Here is a 17346-nt window from a genome sequence, read left to right as displayed (position 1 = left end):
TATTTACCAAGCCTGCCCGATCAACCCCAAAGACGTGTTTATAGAGAGTTTTAGTGATACTCAGACTTCGGGTAGCCGTCTGACAATGTTATTTTGATCGAAATTGAATGAAACGAAATGAGTTTTTTAATATCGCTCTCTAGATTCCATCAATATAATTTTTGTTAAATTCTGAGTTCGATAAGTATTTATTAGTTAATTATCAATGAAGATTATTGTAAAGTGTTGATTGACATACTGAATGAAAAATAGCTATAACTTTCAAACGGTATAACATTTTTTAAATCTAAAAGTTGCGTCACATTCTATACTTCGCCTAGTATAAGAAAAAAAAAAAAAAAATTGATCAAATTTTCTATTAGTTAGGGTGGTCAGACACGGGACTTTTTTTAATCCAAAATTTTTTTGGTAGAAAATTCATATTTAATTATTTAATTGGAATAAAAATATCAAAAAATATGCGTCACATCCGAGCATGAGTCTAGTTTTCATATCTATAATTATATTAAAAAAAAATTATGATTTGATTTTGATTAAGGTGGTCAAACATACACCTACTTTTTATTTTCGCCCTGAAATTTTCTTAGTACTGCATTAAAATTCAAACTTTTGACCAATCAATTATTTTTTTCTCCTAATAAGGCCTAGTAGTTTAGAAACTACATTCAATTTTTTACAAATTATTTTCTTACAACTTTTTGATATAAAGTCCATAACCACTTCAAAATTATGTGTCAAGTTGACATAAACCTGATTTGCTGATTTTTCACTGCCACTTAAGGCCATAGTTTGGTACACCATGATCTTGCACATACCCACCACTTGATGTTGTTGTTGATATGTCAAATGTGTTTTGAGTGGATTTATACTTGGTTGCACCTTAGAAATGTTATGTCCTTGTACCACTGTAGGCTGATGTTGTTGCAGGAGTTGACTAAGTCCTTATTGTCAAGGCATGATGATGCAAGGGGACCTATCTAGGTACCTAAGGACACTTCTAAAGCCTCAAAATGTTGTCTCAAAGCCCAAACTAGGTTCTTAGACTACCAAGTGTGCTCAGATAGTACTAACTGCACCCATGGTGTAGTTGGGGCTCAAAAGGGCGTAGTTGGTAGTTTCAGAGTGTAGTTGGGAAGCTGGGCTTAAACTAAGGCAATTCTAAGAGCTATGTTTTCCAAATTGATGCCATATTGAGGTAAATAGAAAAGGACAATGTTGAGACCAAAATGAATGCTCAAAATGATGTGTAGGACACCCAGAATGATGGTTAAAGTGGTCAAGATGAGGGTTCGGTATGCAAAGATGCAAGATGGAAGATGCAAAGTGTTGATTTTGGAGGTGAAGTGCAAAGGATGCAAGCTTAAATGCTAATGATTGCAATGTGAATATGAGAGATACTAAAAAGGTGCAATATGAAGTCTATATGATGCAAGTATGAGGCTCAAACTATGGAGAATGCAAGTGGATGCTATGCAAGAGTGAAATCTATGTTTTGCCAAGAACATTTAGGAGCACAAGTTGCCATGTTTTCCAAGGTTTGAATGTATTGAACCAAAGTTTGTGATGTTTTGACAAGGTTTTGACAATGTTTGATGTTTTGACAAGGTTTTTCAAGTTTCCAAGGTGTAAATTTCAATGTTGGCTTTTATCTTGATTATGTTTTACACACACGCAAGACACATTAAGACAAGAATAGCTATTGTTAAAAGTGAACAGTCACACCACAACCTAGGCTTTAGGACTATATCCACTGAATTCTTACTTGAACCAAAGTTTAGCTGCGCTTATCTAGAGAGGGCAATTTAGGACCTTGGCACCACAGGCTCCCCCTTACAGTGCACTCACTTCTTTGGGCTACCAAGATTCGCTTCCCAAGGGGCATGACTTCCCAAGGGATTGTTGTCTCTACTAAGAACTGTGAGAATGTAAGATGTCTTCACAGGCATGGGTGACCCCTTGAGCCAGTGGATAGAAAGGATTTTGGCTACTAAAAAATGGTTTTTAGTAAGGGAATTCCGTTCAACAAGTGAGTGATAAACTTCCTAAGAAGGTCTCCCAGCCCTGAGAATCAAGGTTTGACGCACCACAAGGGTACTGGAGGAGAGCTATCACTTAGCAATACCGCCGATAGGGCTTTCACTGTAATCAAGTTTTATATAGTGGTTGGAATGTTGACCTAGCTTTTGGCTCGTTACTACTCTGAGGTCGTCCCCTGGCATACCCAATATCGAGTATCTTGGTCCAAGGTAGGCCTCCTATAGAAGTTACATGGATTTCTCTTACACCCAAGATCCACGAATGCCAAGGGGAGAGGATTCCTAGGGATTTAAACATTATAGAAACGTCAGGAAGAAAATAAAAAGTTCATTTTAAGCACCAAACGAAGTTTTATTTAATCTAATAAATCCACACACATGGTCTTCAACAACGTCCTGCAAAGAAAGCATTAGTAGTTTGTTATGATCATGTCTTCATCCCACGATTACCACATGCTGCAAGGAGACCATTAGTAACACAAAATCATCTAATCTATGTTCAAGAAGGAAATGAAAAACTTAGATCAGAATTAGTGGAATGAGAAAATGGGATGAGTTAGTATGAAGAAGTGATGAAACCATAGATGTGAACCATTTTTGAGTGTCTACACTTATAAAATATAAAATATAAGAATAATAAAAAATATTTTATTGAAGTCTAATATTTAAAAAAAATAAATGCAAAATTTTGTAAGACAATTTTTATTATTAGATTTTTAAACAATTACACTTTAGTATTAAACAATTCTTTTTATAAATTAAAGATCTATAAAAAAATTATTTAATATTTAGAAATTGTTATATTAAATGGTAAGTCACAACTTAATAAATTTCATATAAAGAGAAATCTAATATTTATAAAGAGAAATCTAATAAATAATAATAATTAATATATGTACATACATTAAATTCTATTATAAACATGTTGGAAAATATATTTATTTAGATAAAATTTTCTTATAATGTGGATTAAAAATAGAATAATAAATAACTAATTTAATTTAGTTAATAAAATTGAAGTATTTAAATAAACATTGAAGTTTTTCAATTTATTGTACAATGTTAGAATCTTATTTAAACTCATATTCAACTAAAGTGTAATAGTTCTTAATTAATTTGAGATGCTAAGTTATTAAAATATTCAAATAAAAGAAATGTACTTATAAAAAATCAATTAAAAGGAAATATAGTTTTATATTTGATGTTCCTCCATAGAAAACTTATATTACAAAATTTGAAACATTAAATTACAAATTTGAAACTTATATATCAATATATATTACAAATTTTAGAACTATAACTGATAAACATACAAATTTTAGAACTATAAGGCATATACATTAATTTCATGTATATTGATATCTTAAATTGAACTGCAAATATTTATCAGACATAGTCTTTATGAACTCTATTGGAGTGAAATTCCACTAACCTTTTCTCCAGTTTTTGCTAGTGCTGTCGATGCTCCAAATTCGTGGCAAAGAAAGGTTGATGGCAAATAGCTTTACAAATTGAACTTTCTTAGGTTTTTTGACTATTTGCACGAACACAATTAATATAGGCATGTTCACCTGAACTACCCCTTTAAATTTCTCAGCAGCCATGAAATTTTAGTTCGCATGTTCATGCGAACATGCATTCGTGTGAACATGCTTAATATGTTCCCGCGAACATGTAAAAGTAGGATTATTTTTTTTTGCTCTTTTGACTCCCATAATTGTAGGAGAATGATCTCCCACTGTAAAATAAAAAATGTCAAAATGTGCTGCTCAAAGCAAGCTTTTCAACGACTATAATTGTAATACATATTTTAGTCATTAGGACTTTCAAATATGAGTTTAACTCATTATAGGTTCATTACTAGTTGAACATCAATCAACTTCGACACCTCGAGAAAATTAGTAAATCAGGTCAAATTTTTTTTGAAAAATATGTAGGAACTAGCTTATTGAGATACCTTTCTATTCAAAAAAAAAAATAGGTATATGATAAATTGACTTCAAATTATCTATGTCAAACGGAACATATGTCTGAATTATGATTCGCGTGACTTCAAAACTTCATAAACTATACAATATTCAACCAAAATAAATCAAACCAAATGCATCCTCTGAATATTGATGTTACAAATTGAACGCCGAAAGAATTACTTCATTATCATTTCTTTAAAAAAAGTTATGTGTGTCAAGCGGACTGTCACTCTTTAAAAATATTGAATTTTATTATGTACCACTTTTCAGAGGAGATAAAAAAAAATTGACATAAATATTTCATTTTTTTTAGATTAAAAAATATGGTTACAAACTAGGAACAAAGTACTCAAAATCACTAGTTTATGTCATATTGAAATTATTTATAGTTTTGGAGATATAGTCACTTTAACATGACTTTTGTTGCAAAAATATTAATTTTAGTGTCAAAATTGGTCTAAAAGTGGAACCCATTATTGTGGGATCACCCACATGTGCACCACACACATGCAAGTATAGGGTAAGTATCTATAATAAATATAAAACATTGTAATATTGCTATCAAGACTTAATTGTGTAGTTTTTGAGTCAAACTCGTTGGCCCATATTTCATGAGTAGTGATTTAACATGAATCTATCTCTCATGAGAACAAATGGAACACTTAGCACTCATTGGATCTAGGTGATGCTCACAGAGGTGAAGCATTAGGATTTCTTGGGAGGTCACTCATCCTAGTTCTACTCTAGCTTAAGCGTGCTTAACTATGGAGTTCCTTCCATGGGTAAAACCACTATGCCTTCAACCCCATTTTCAAAACCTTCATTGAGTGTTGTTCCTTATAAATAATTCATTAGAAATCCCCTTAAGCTCATCAATTGATAAGTAAGAGATAATTTCCACAACAAGTCAAGTTGTGATATTTCTATCAAGATTTAACTATGTAGTTTTTGAGTCAAACTCAGTGACCCATATTTCATGACTAGTGATTCAACAAAAATCCATCTCTCATGAGAATAAATGGGACACTTAGCACTCATTGGATCTAGGTGATGCTCATAGAGATTAGGCACTAGGACTTTCCATGAGGTCACCCATCCTAGTACTACTCTAGCTTTAGCGTGCTTATCTATGGAGTTCCCTCCATGGTTAAACCAACTCTACTTGCAACCCCATTTGAAAAACCTTCACCAAGTGGTGTGCCTTATAAACCATTCATTAGAAATCCCTTTAAGCTCATCAATTGATAAGTAGAATATAATTTCCACAAGTCAAATTGTGAAATTGCTCTTAGGACTTAACTATGTAGTTTTTTAGTCAAAGGCATTGACCTATACTTCATAAGTAGTGATTATCATTGGTAGTGTTGAATCACTACTCATGAAATATGGGTCAATGAGTTTGACTCAAAAACTACATAGTTAAATCCTGATAGCAACATCACAATTTGACTTCCTATGGAAATTATCTCCTACTTATCAATTGATGAGCTTAAGATTATTTCTAATGAATAGTTTATAAGGCACAATTGACACTTGGTGAAGGTTTTGCAAATAGGGTTGCAAGCAGAGTCATTTTAATCATGGAGGGAACTCTGTAGTTAAGCACACTAAAGCTAGAGTAGTACTGGGATGGGTGACCTCTCAGGAAATCCTAATGCTTCACCTTTGTGAGCTTCACCCAGATCCAATGAGTGATAAGTTTTCCATTTATTCCCATGAGAGATGGATTTGTGGGTAAGTGCACCAAGATGGTATACAAAAAAGTGAAACCCCACCCCTCCCCCACCCCAAAAAAAAGAAAAATTTTCAATAACCTGATTAGGTTATTTAAAAGTTAAATGTCAACCATGCTTGGTATCCAAGTCTAGCCATTATACTTTACAAAACTCGATTGGGTTTTGTAAAGTATATATTTTTATTAATGTCCGCATTTGATGGCATTTTTATACCCTCAAACAACAGCAACAACGTGGGTTATGTAGCAAGAACACGAAAACTCGATCGAGTTTACCATAGAAACCAATTTTTGATTACATCTACATCCATGGCACCCTAAAAATAAGGTAAATCTTCATTATATTCCTCATTTATGTATTTTTATCAAATTTTGTAATTTGGTTTTGTAATTTATAAGTTTTGTAATTGTTTTTAATTTTTTTTTAATATAGATGCATCAAGGAATCTAAGAAAATGAAGGAGAGAAGAAAAACAACCTCTTACACAATCAAACCCTCCACCTATCATTACACAACCACAAAAAACTCCACCCATTGTGACACAACCATAAAACCCTCCACCCATAGTGACACAACCACAAAACCCTCCACTCAATGTTCCCATTCAACAACCACCACCTCCTATAAATCCTTTACACATACAATTACATCGCATTTAACTACTACACAAGAGGACCTCATAAACCACCTCTCAAAAAATAGTGCTAACATTACCCAAATGGTCAATAGGTTGCAGTCATCTACACTTGATCACCACTCAACCCTAATGAATACACTTGAACAAATGGCCCAAAATGCAAATGAGGTGTCTAGGGAGTTTACAAAACGGAATAGATGGAGGGATAGGTGTCATGCATTTTATGTCAATGGGTTATCATATTAGCAAGTAAAAGATAAAGACATAAAGAAAGGTACTATATGTTCTCTTTTCACCAATCCTATATCCAGCAACTCCCTATTACACACAACCAAAACTTTTCCTATTCATTGGTGCACTCATGCTAGGATGAGATCATGTTTTTGGGATAGGTGGTATATGGTATTTGACCTACCACCATGTAATAATTATGAGGTGCCTCTATATTTTTTGGAAAAGCTATATTGTGAGTTCATCCTTGGCAAGAAGCCAAATTACTTTGACATCTGTCAATTCAAGGGTAGAGGGAGAGGCATAATGATAGCATTGGGCATAGCAGTGGAGGAATATCAATAGGAGAAATTGGGAGGTTGTCTGAGTTTTGCCAATGAGAGGCCAGGAATTTTGTATCTATTGATTTGTTGAAGTTAATATAATTTCCTCATTTGTAGAATTGGTCTTCCCTTAGGGGTTTTTCTAGGGATGATTTGTCTGAAAATATTATGTTCATTATGTTTCTTATTTATTTCTTTATTTTATTGGTGAAGTTGTAGTTGTGTTATTTTTAAATATTAGATGTGAATTTATTTTCAATAGTTTAATAATCATTCAAGATAGGATATTAATAATCAATTACTGCAATAGGAATTTTCACATGGTATCAGAGCAGTATTGAGGGTAGAAGAGTTTTTCCCTAGGAAAGAAATTTAAGGGTTTATAAAACCTAGTTTGATCTCTTTATATTTATTAGTGCTTTAATCCCTTGAGATTGCTTCAGCCAGTTTGAGAGATCAAGACAGATTGGATGGTGCCTCAAATTTTGGTGTCTAGAAGGCTAGACTTTCTTTATTATTGGAAGAAAATGGTATCAAGGATTATATTACCACAATTGTCTAGCTATACCTAAAGATGTGGCACAACTTGCAGCATACAAGAAGGATGATGCCAAGGAAAGGAGGATAATCCTTGATGGTGTGAAGGATCATATTGTTCCACATATCTTAGAGCTAGATATAGTGAAGAAGATGTGAGATGTCATTCTGAATTTGTACCAAAATGCTACCACCAATAGGAAGATGATTCTCAGAGAGAAGTTCAAGAATACTTGGATGAACTAGGGAGAAGACATCATAGGTTATATCACAAGGCTTAGACTTGTCAAGGATGAGTTAGCAGTTGTTGGAGATAGCCCTAGTGATGATGAACTAGTGAGAATAGCCCTAAATGGGTTTGCTAAGAAATAGTGTGTCTTTGTTCAAGTTGTCAGTGGACAAGATACCTTACCGAGTTGGGATCAACTATTTACTGATTTCAATTAGGAGTATCTTAGACTAAGTCTTGTCAATGGGGCCAACAAGAGTTAGAAAAGTGAGGTGGAATAGGAAAATTTTCCCCTAGCAGGGAAAGGGAAAGAAAAGAAGGGGTCTAGCAAAGGATCAAATTCACAAAGCGAGAAAAAGAAGAAAAGGGATCTTTCTAAGGTCAAGTGCTTTAGTTGTCATGAGTATGGCCACTATGTCAGTGATTCCCTAGAAAGGAAGAAGGGAAAGAAGCAAGTGGCAACTTTAGCAAGTGCAGAAGAACACTCCAGTGGAATGGAAAATGAGTTTGCACTCATAGCTTGTATGGTTAGCTCAGCCTCACAGTGTGTTTGGTATATAGATAATGGGGTGTCATTTCATATGAAAAGAGTTAGAGAGTAATTCTCTAGTTATAAGGAGGAGAACACTAATATCCATATTTCTATGGAAAACTTGTCCAAACTCAACCAAATGGGAAAGGTATTGTTCACTTTTAAAGGGAGAATGGAAAGATAACTTCATTTCATGATGTGTTGCATGTGCTAGACTTAGGTATGAATTTATGTATCTATTTATCAGGATAGAGGGTATAATGTACTCTTTAGAGGGACATGTGTTGATTAAACATAAAGATTGGAAATCACCCATAACTATTGGAGTTAGGAGTGATCACCTTTATAGGTTGTAGATTGATACTCCTACTTGGTGCTCATAAAAAGCAGTAATACTAGAGATCTTGGAGACCTATGGTATAGGAGGATGGGTCATATTCATCATGGAGCACTCAAATTGCTTCCTAAGATGGTGACAGGTGTTCCAGAGGTGAGAACAAACCATGATGATGTATGCAAGAGATGTGTGTAGGGAAAGTTTGAGAAAGCATCTTTTCCAAGGAGTTACACATGATCTAAGGGTGTTCTTGATATAGTGCATTTAGATGTATGTGGACCAATGTCAACAAAGTCTCTCTGAGGATATGACTACTATGTTACTTTTATTGATGATTTCTCTAGGAAGACCCAGATATACTTGAGGACCAAGGATGAAGTTTTCAGTCAATTCAAAGAGTTCAAGCCTTTTGTGGAGAACTCGATACGAAGGAAGGTAAAGGTTCTTTGGCTAGACAATGGAGGCGAGTACAAAGGAAATAACTTCTAGGAGTTTTGTACCAGGGAAGGAATTAAGAGGGAGTGGATTTTTCCTTATAATCCACAACAAAATGGAGTTGTTGAGAGGAAGAACCATTCTATATCAGTGCAAAAAGGGCTATGCTACATGACTAGGACATGCCCCACTACTTATGGGAAAAAGTATTTATTACAATAGTCTACATTCGGAATAGGATTCCACACAAGCTACTAGGAAGGATGACACCAAAGGAAGCTTTCATAAGAAAGAAGCCAGATATTGGTCACTTCAAAATATTTGGGAGTTTGGCATATTTTCATATTGTCATATTCCAAGTGATATATGCACCAAGTTAGAAAAAACTACAGAGAGAGGGTACTTTTTTGGGTACAACAAAACCTCAAAGGAATATAGGATTTTTATCCTCAAGACTAGAAAAATTATTGTCAAAGACATGATGTCAAGTTTACGGAGGACAAGGCATTTAGAAGGTCCACAGATTTTCTAGCAGATAATCAAAGTGAGCAACTAGCAGAAGCTCCAAGGCTTATTCAAGGGTAGCAAAGCACAAGTATAGTTACCAATACAAAACTAGGCTCAGGTGGTGAGGATCCATAGAGTATGGAGAAAAAGGTGCAATGTGAAATGCATCTAGAAGACTAAGAGGTTGATATTTCATCTCTATAGTTGGCAGCAGGAACTATGAGGTTCAATATACACAAAGGGATACTCAAGAGTTTTTGGGAGCTCCTAGAAGGAGTATGAGAGAGTGGAGACAACCAATTGAGTTCAATGACTATGTGGAATTAGTTAATCACTTGGTAGATAGTGAACCTTCCAACTATCAGGAGGCTCCATGACATCAGGTATGGCAGGATGCTATAGTTGAGGAGTATAACTCAATTATGTAAAATGATGTGTGGGAGGTAGTGACTAGACCAACAAATAGAGAAATAGTTTGATCATGTTGGATCTATAAGATAAAGCACGGTGCAAATGGCAGCATCGAGAAATAAAAAGCAAGGTTCATGGCCAAGGGGTTCTCTAGGAAGAGGGAATGGACTATGAGGAGACATTTTCTCTAGTGGCCTGGTATACTTCTATACAAGTTGTGATCTCATTTGCCATTTATATGGGATCGAAAATCCAACAAATGGATGTCAAGACAACTTTCCTTAATGGTGAATTGAAGGAGGAGGTATGCATAGAGAAATCAAAAGGCTTTGTAGCACACAACAAAGAGACCCACATGTGCAAATTGATAAGAGCCTTGTACGGACTCAAGTAGGCTCCCATTGCATGGTGTGAGTGCATCGATACACACTTGTAGGAAATGAGCTATGTGAAGAGTGAAGTAGATGCTAACCCCTACTACTTAGTGGTTAGGGGTGAGGTTCTCATTCTTATTATTTATGTGGATGACCTATTTCTTACAGGTGCACTAGGGCTTAAAGAGGATTACAAGAGGGATCTTACAAAAAAGTTCTTGAGATGAAGGATTTGGGACTTATGCACCACTTTCTAGGCATGGAGGTGTGGTAGATAGATTGAGAGATTTTTCTTGGTCAAGGGAAATATTGTATTAAAATCTTAAAGATATTTGGGATGGAGGATTGCAAAGCCATGTCTACACCCATGATTATGAACTAGAGGAAGGTAGATACATCTAGGGAGAAGGATGTAGATCCCACCTTATATAGGTAGTTGATTGGTTAGCTTATGTATTGGTCAACAATAAGCCAAAAATATAGCATTTATAGTGAATTCTCTTAGTCAATTCATGGTTGAACCAAAGATAGTGCATTGGATAGCAGCCAAGAATGTGTTGCGTTACTTGCATGGTACAGTTGAGTATGGGATCATATATGTTCGAGGTGAAGCTATTAGATTAATAGGCTATACAGATGCAAATTGGTAGTACAATCGACAAAAGGAGCACTTCATGGTATTATTTCAATTTGGGATCAGAAGTTGTATCTTGGTTCACCGGGAAGTAGAACTTTGTGGCTATGAGTTCAATAGAAGCAAAATACATAACAGTTAGTATGGAAACATGTATAGCTATATGGCTTTGAAATTTGTTAGTACCCTTATTTGATCAAAAGGTTGAGACTACTGTGATACACTATGATAATCAGAGTTGTATCAAGTTGTTCGAGAATCTAGTATTTCATGATAGGTCTAAACATATAGACATCAGATATCACTTCATCAAAGATTATGTACAAAGGGGGGTTGTTCAGCTATAGTACATACCGACAGAGGAGCAAACATTCTAACTAAGGCATTAGGGAAGGTGATATTCATCTTCTTCAAAGATAAGTTAGGTGTCATGCAGAAAATCTTCCTCGCTAAGAGGGAGTGTTAGTTTTGGTTAGCTTGGACACTTGATCAACCATATGTGATTAATTAACAAGTAATTATTTTGCTAACTAATGGGTCAAAATAGGGACAAATATTAGGCAAAAGCCTACAACACAACGGTAACTTGTGAGCCTCTCATGTGGGAGGTCTTGGGTTCGAATCTACCTTCGCTTAACATATAATAATAATTAATTCTAACAAATAATAATAATTAATCTAGGCTTTGGTTGTTTACTGATAAAATGAAAAAAAAGGGACAAATATTTATTAATTAATTGACCACTTTTAGAAGAAACTAGAAATTGACTTGGTTAGGGTTGTTAAGTTATTTTTAATCTTGAGCGTTGATTGAGAATCAATCTCGACCATTGCTTTTCTAACAAGAGTAGTATAAAAGGGGCTCAATGGGCAGTTGGAGGAAACAAGTTTGTACAAGCATTTGCAATGATAGAAAATAGTCTTGTAGTGTTAGCAAGGGCACAATGATAGCATTAGAGATTGTAGTGGACGAATATCAGCAAGAGAAATTGGGAGGTTGTCAGAGTTTTGCCTTGAGAGGCAAGGAATTTTGTATCTCTTGATTTGTTGAATTTAATAATATAATTTCCTCATCTGTAGAACTGGTTTTCCCTTAGGGGTTTTTCCAGGGATGGTTTGTCCAACAATAATATGTTCATTGTGTTGCTTATTTCTTTTTCATATTTTATTGGTGAAGTTAGAGTTGTGTTATTTTTTGATATTAGCTATGAATTTATTTTAGGCTAGTTAAAAATCATTTAAGATAGGAGATTAATAATCAATGACTGCAATATGAATTTTCACACATCCAATTGTTTGCAGAGTAAGAAGCAAGAGACTTTTCAAATGTCTCACACACTCTGGCACCCCATCGAGTATATTTGGTTATATGGCATCTATCAGGTCTACTCATGGTTATATAATGAGTGAATTAGGTTAGATGAGATTATACATCTCTTTGTTATTTGTCTAGCCATCTTTGTGCACTTACCCTAAAGTGAATCCTTGCATGACCTTATTATCTTTCTAATGCTTGTTATACTAGTTCTAACCACACATAACAAGGATATGTATATATTTTGAACAAATCATATCATCAATCTAAACTCATCCCAATGACCTTACTTTATGAAGTGGCTTCATGTGAATGAATGGTAACTTTATGTTTTAAAAAAAAAGTATTTTGTACTTTGTCTTTTTAATTTCATTTTTATTATAATATTGTCTGAGAATTGAGGGTTGTGCCTAAAGGTAGCACATATTTATCTTTCTACTTCCCATTGAGATCTTTTTTAAGCTCAGTTCATCAACTAGTTGTAAACTATCTTTTTTTTTGTCAAAGGTCGATGGAGCCACTAAATTATATATATTATTATAAAAGCTAGTTTGAAAACCCCATAGGGAAAGAACTAGCGAGAATTTCCTATTTCATCCTTCAGATAAAGTATAAGCAATTGAGCTCAAGGTCCTTTCCTCAGGGTTTAAATCAGGCCTTGTCTGATTTCAAAATCACTCAGTATAGACAACTTTATAATATTTCTTAACAATATATATATATTGTCATATCAAAAGAACTTATTTTTTTCCATCAATTGCACCATTGATTATTATAGAGCCATGAATCTTAAGCATTAGTTGAATAATCTAATTTGTTTATTGTGCTCTTTGCTTTTATATTTCTTCCATAAATAGTCACTTAAGTGTATAACACACAATAAGCAAGTTACCGAATAAAGTTTGGACTTATGTCAAATTAAGGAAATTCAACATGTTCCTAATAAGTGAGGGATCGATGTGATAAGGTCATCCTTTATATGCTTCCATGAATGAATTTTTTCTTATGAAATATGAGTCAAAGGGGCATATTTTTAATAACATAAGAAATGCTTATAAAATAGTAGAAGCAAATATATAGCGAAAAGCTTTATATAGAAATGAAGTGTTTGCACAAGCAAAAAAATTTGTGAGAACTTCATATTTCATTCATGTCACTTCTATGACTTTGAATGGATTTCTAATAAGCCTATATTTCTCAATTTCTAATAAGCTTATATGTCTATGTAGAATTCAAAATTAGATTTTTTTATGTTCTTTTAGCTTATTTTACAAGTGCATTTAGAAATTTAATCAATCATATGTCTCAAAATATTTGTAATGTACTACAACTAAAATTGATAGGATTGAACGAAAGGAAAGCCACTTAAAATTGACCTGTACATATATATTTTTTATTAATTTCAATTTTGAAAAGAGTCATCCCAAATATATATATTTTATTTTATCTAATCACTTATACAAATCTCCAATAATCATACTTCATCATTAGTTTAAGAGTTATATGCTTCTATCCATAGAATTTAACTTTCCTAAAATAAAACTTATAATTATTAATTTATGTTTTTTTCCTAATTAGTTAAATCTTGATCTTATATATGTTAAATATTATTTTAAACTTTGTTTTAAAAATTATTTTCTTATTTATTAATTATCTAAAATTAAATAAATGACTAACAATTTAAGAATATATTTCAAAAATAAATGACTTACAGCTTAAGAGTATATTTCAATCCCGGGTTACAATTTTTACTTGAGGATTTATAGATTTGATTTTTTGCCAAAATTCTCCACCTTCTTCGAATTTCTCTTTCACTTCAGTGGTTCCTAAAGCTTCATAACAAAAGAGCTTGAGTCATTTCAAATGCTTTAAGCCCTCTCCCACTTTCTTCACTTTGGGACAGTGAGCTAAAGTGAAATTCTCAAGACATGCCATGGCCCCTTCCTCCCATTCTGAAAGCTCCTCTAATTCATGGAATCTTTCTATTCTCAAGAAACGGAGCTGTGGAAACCCTCCTGCCTTCCCAAATGACTCTGGCAATTCTCTACACCTTCTATCAAGAAGCACCCTCAAGCTCACTAGGTTGGCCATTCTTTGCCACTCCGAATACTCACCACAATCACACTGGTATACTTCGAGTTCCCTGAGATTTGCCAGACCAGATATCCAACTTGGCACAACAACCCTCGCGACCAGTCTAAGACTTTCCAGACGTTTCATGGCTACCATCTTCTCCGGAAGCTTTCCTCGTATCCCTTGGCCATTGTTGATTTGTAGACGACGCATCTTGATCAGCCGTGGAAGGATCCGTTCTGCAACCCCTTTCCACTCCCTTCCATCTCTGACAAATAACCGTAGTTCCTGGAGCTGAGTCATCTTGGCAAGATCGTCTACCCTCATCAATTCTCCCTCAGCTTCGGGAGAAGAGAGACGCAACCGATCAGATCTCAGCACCCTCAAAGAGGCCACCTCTGATATTCCCCTTGGCATTTCACTTACACCCTCACATTGTAAATGCTCAAGGCATTTAAGTTCACTTATCCACACTGGTAATACTCTACATCCATCTGTTTCCAGAGTAAGGAAGCGGAGACTTTTCAAATGTCTCACACACTCTGGTACCCGGAATATATTTGTATACTCTATATTCAACACTTTGAGGAGTTTCATCTTTCCAATGCTCTCTGGCAATGCACGGATCTGTGTACCACTCAGATCAAGAACACGCAATCCTCTCATTGCGGTAAACAAGTCTGCTGAAATGTTTGTGATCCCCCGATTCTTAGACAATGAGAACGTGCGCAGACAAACAGGGTGGCTCTCTGAGATGTCATGGTTGTTTATATCTTTCTTGGCTAATAAAATCCTACACCAGGCAGCACTTGCATCTATGGAGGCTTCCTCAATAGAAAAAACACACGTATTTTGTCTTGACACATTTATGGCCAAATCGAGCAGCAAATCGTGAACTCTACAGTGTTTGATTAACCGATATGGTTGTGGCCACACAACATCATCATATTGAAGATCTTCCCATAATTGATAATCATATTTTAAATAGCCTCCTGACAGCATATGATAATCATTTTGAAAATCTTCCGATAGTTGAAGCAGACAGAGATTGGCAAGTTGATACAAACAGTCCCATGCCGCTTCTCGTTGGCCTTCTCCTGCTGGGATGAACCCTTCCGCTATCCACAAACTCACCAGATACTCAGGATCTATCTCCTCATCTTCGGGAAAGAAAGAAAGATAAGTAAAGCATAGTTTAAGAAGAGCGGGCAAGGCATCATAACTGAGTCGGAGAATAGGCATGATGGGATCCACATTGGCAATCCCTTGAATTCCTTGGAGCTGCTGCAGCTTGGACTCCCAGAGCTGCAGCTTAGACTCCCATGGCACTCTGCTCTTTGCCAGAGATGCGGCTATTGTTTTAATAGCCAATGGCAAATTTCCACATTCCCCTACAATCTTACGGCCCAACTCTTCCAGATGCTGTTGTTGTGGCCGTCCTATTTCCTCAGATCCCTCAAATGCATACACACAAAACAGCCTCCAACTGTCTTCGTCTGACAAGCAGTGCATCTCATAGATTTCAGCATTCAAATTTCTACAAACCTCTCTGCTTCTTGTACTCACCACAATCTTGCACGTGCTATTCTTTCCTAGTGGGAGGCCAAGTCTAGCTAACAAATCGTCTTCCCCGCCAGCCCTCCACACATCATCTAACACTACCAGGCAATTTTTCCCTTGCAACCTTTCACGAATCTCAGGAGCTAATACCTGCTCACTTACTTCATTTTCCTTTATACGCTTACTGAAATCTTCATCATTTATCTGAAAGGCCAAATCTTTCTGTAATTTGCAAACAGAATAAGTTTGAGAGACTGAAAGCCATATAGATTTCTCATACCTTTCTTTGAAATTGTTGTAAACATGCTGAAGAAGATGGGTCTTCCCCATCCCTCCCATCCCAACCACCGCAACAACTGGATGGGCATTCTCGTCCAACAATCTTAACATGTCATCAACTTTGGAGTCTATTCCTACAGAAATTCTGGGCAGAAGACTAGATCTCTTCCACTCTGCACTAATATGAGATGTAGAGGATGATGCAATAGCTTCATTTAAGGAAGAAACTTGATGCAATAGCTCCAGCTTCCTGCCATCTTCGGTAATGGAGTTCATGCGGATCTTGATTTCCTTAATTCTCCACCCCATTCTATACTGAAAAATCCATTGCTTACAACTCAACCCACAAGATTGAGCGCTATTTCCATACTTGGATTCTACAACACATTCCTCAAAGATGTCCTCTGCAAGCAAAGAAATAAAGCGAATCTTCTCCAGCCAATGTCTGATGTGCTCCCTCTGTTGAGACTTTTGATCTGCATCTTGCAGAAAACCACTCAAATATGTGAGTTGGTCACTTAACCATCTGAAGTCATCTCTAAAATACACCACCATCTTTACCTCCTCAGTCATTCTACGAACGGCCATGTCAAGGACCATCTCACAAGCTTTTCCAAGAAAAGCTTCTCCAATTACAGAGGCCATCTCACAAAAGTTAGATTGAATTTACAAATTCTAGGCACACAAAACAAAATCGCCTGAGCACTCGCGAAAATAAAGTAACTCGGTAGTCAGCAGACAGAAAAACAAGAGAGACTCGATAAGCTTGGCTTTGATGTGAGAATGGGCATTCACAAAGTATGCATTTATAGCTGCAACTTCTTCCCTATTCACTATACTCCTCTTCTTCTTTTTCCCTCCTCTTCTTCTTTTTCCCCTTTGAATTGGGTGTTCACTACCTATTCTTGTTACCTGAGCCTACACGGCACTAGTTCGATTTTTGAGGGCGAAAATTCAAAAGCTAAAAACAACATATTGGCCAAATCAAAGAGAAGAAAGCACTATTTGATTAAACAGGTGGTCCTTCCTCAACTTTTCCTCATAATATCTATGTTTCTTTTTTCTTCTTTTTTCCCTTTGAATTGGGTTACCTGGGCCTTCACGGCACTAGTTCGATTTTTGAGGGAGAAAATTCTAAAGCTAAAAACAAAATAGTGGCCAAATCAAAGAGAAGAAAGCACTATTGATTA

General features: G+C 35.4%; 1 protein-coding gene across 1 annotated transcript; it reads right to left on the bottom strand.

Moving 5' to 3' along the window:
* Nucleotides 1–13913: 13913 nt before the first annotated feature.
* Nucleotides 13914–17055, bottom strand: LOC149562003 (putative disease resistance protein RGA3). The gene has a single exon (XM_089825546.1). It carries the CDS (start codon nucleotides 16799–16801, stop codon nucleotides 14099–14101), a length of 2703 nt encoding a protein of 900 aa, XP_089681672.1. The 5' UTR covers nucleotides 16802–17055; the 3' UTR covers nucleotides 13914–14098.
* Between the last annotated feature and the right edge of the window lie 291 nt (nucleotides 17056–17346).

The sequence above is a fragment of the Cupressus sempervirens genome, chromosome 4 (genome assembly GCF_028749045.1).
Source record: "Cupressus sempervirens isolate cs-2001-9-10 chromosome 4, ASM2874904v1, whole genome shotgun sequence".
In the NCBI taxonomy this organism is placed as follows: Eukaryota; Viridiplantae; Streptophyta; class Pinopsida; order Cupressales; family Cupressaceae; genus Cupressus; species Cupressus sempervirens.
Note: the sequence above shows the minus strand (reverse complement) of the source record. Positions and strands in the feature narration are given on the sequence as shown.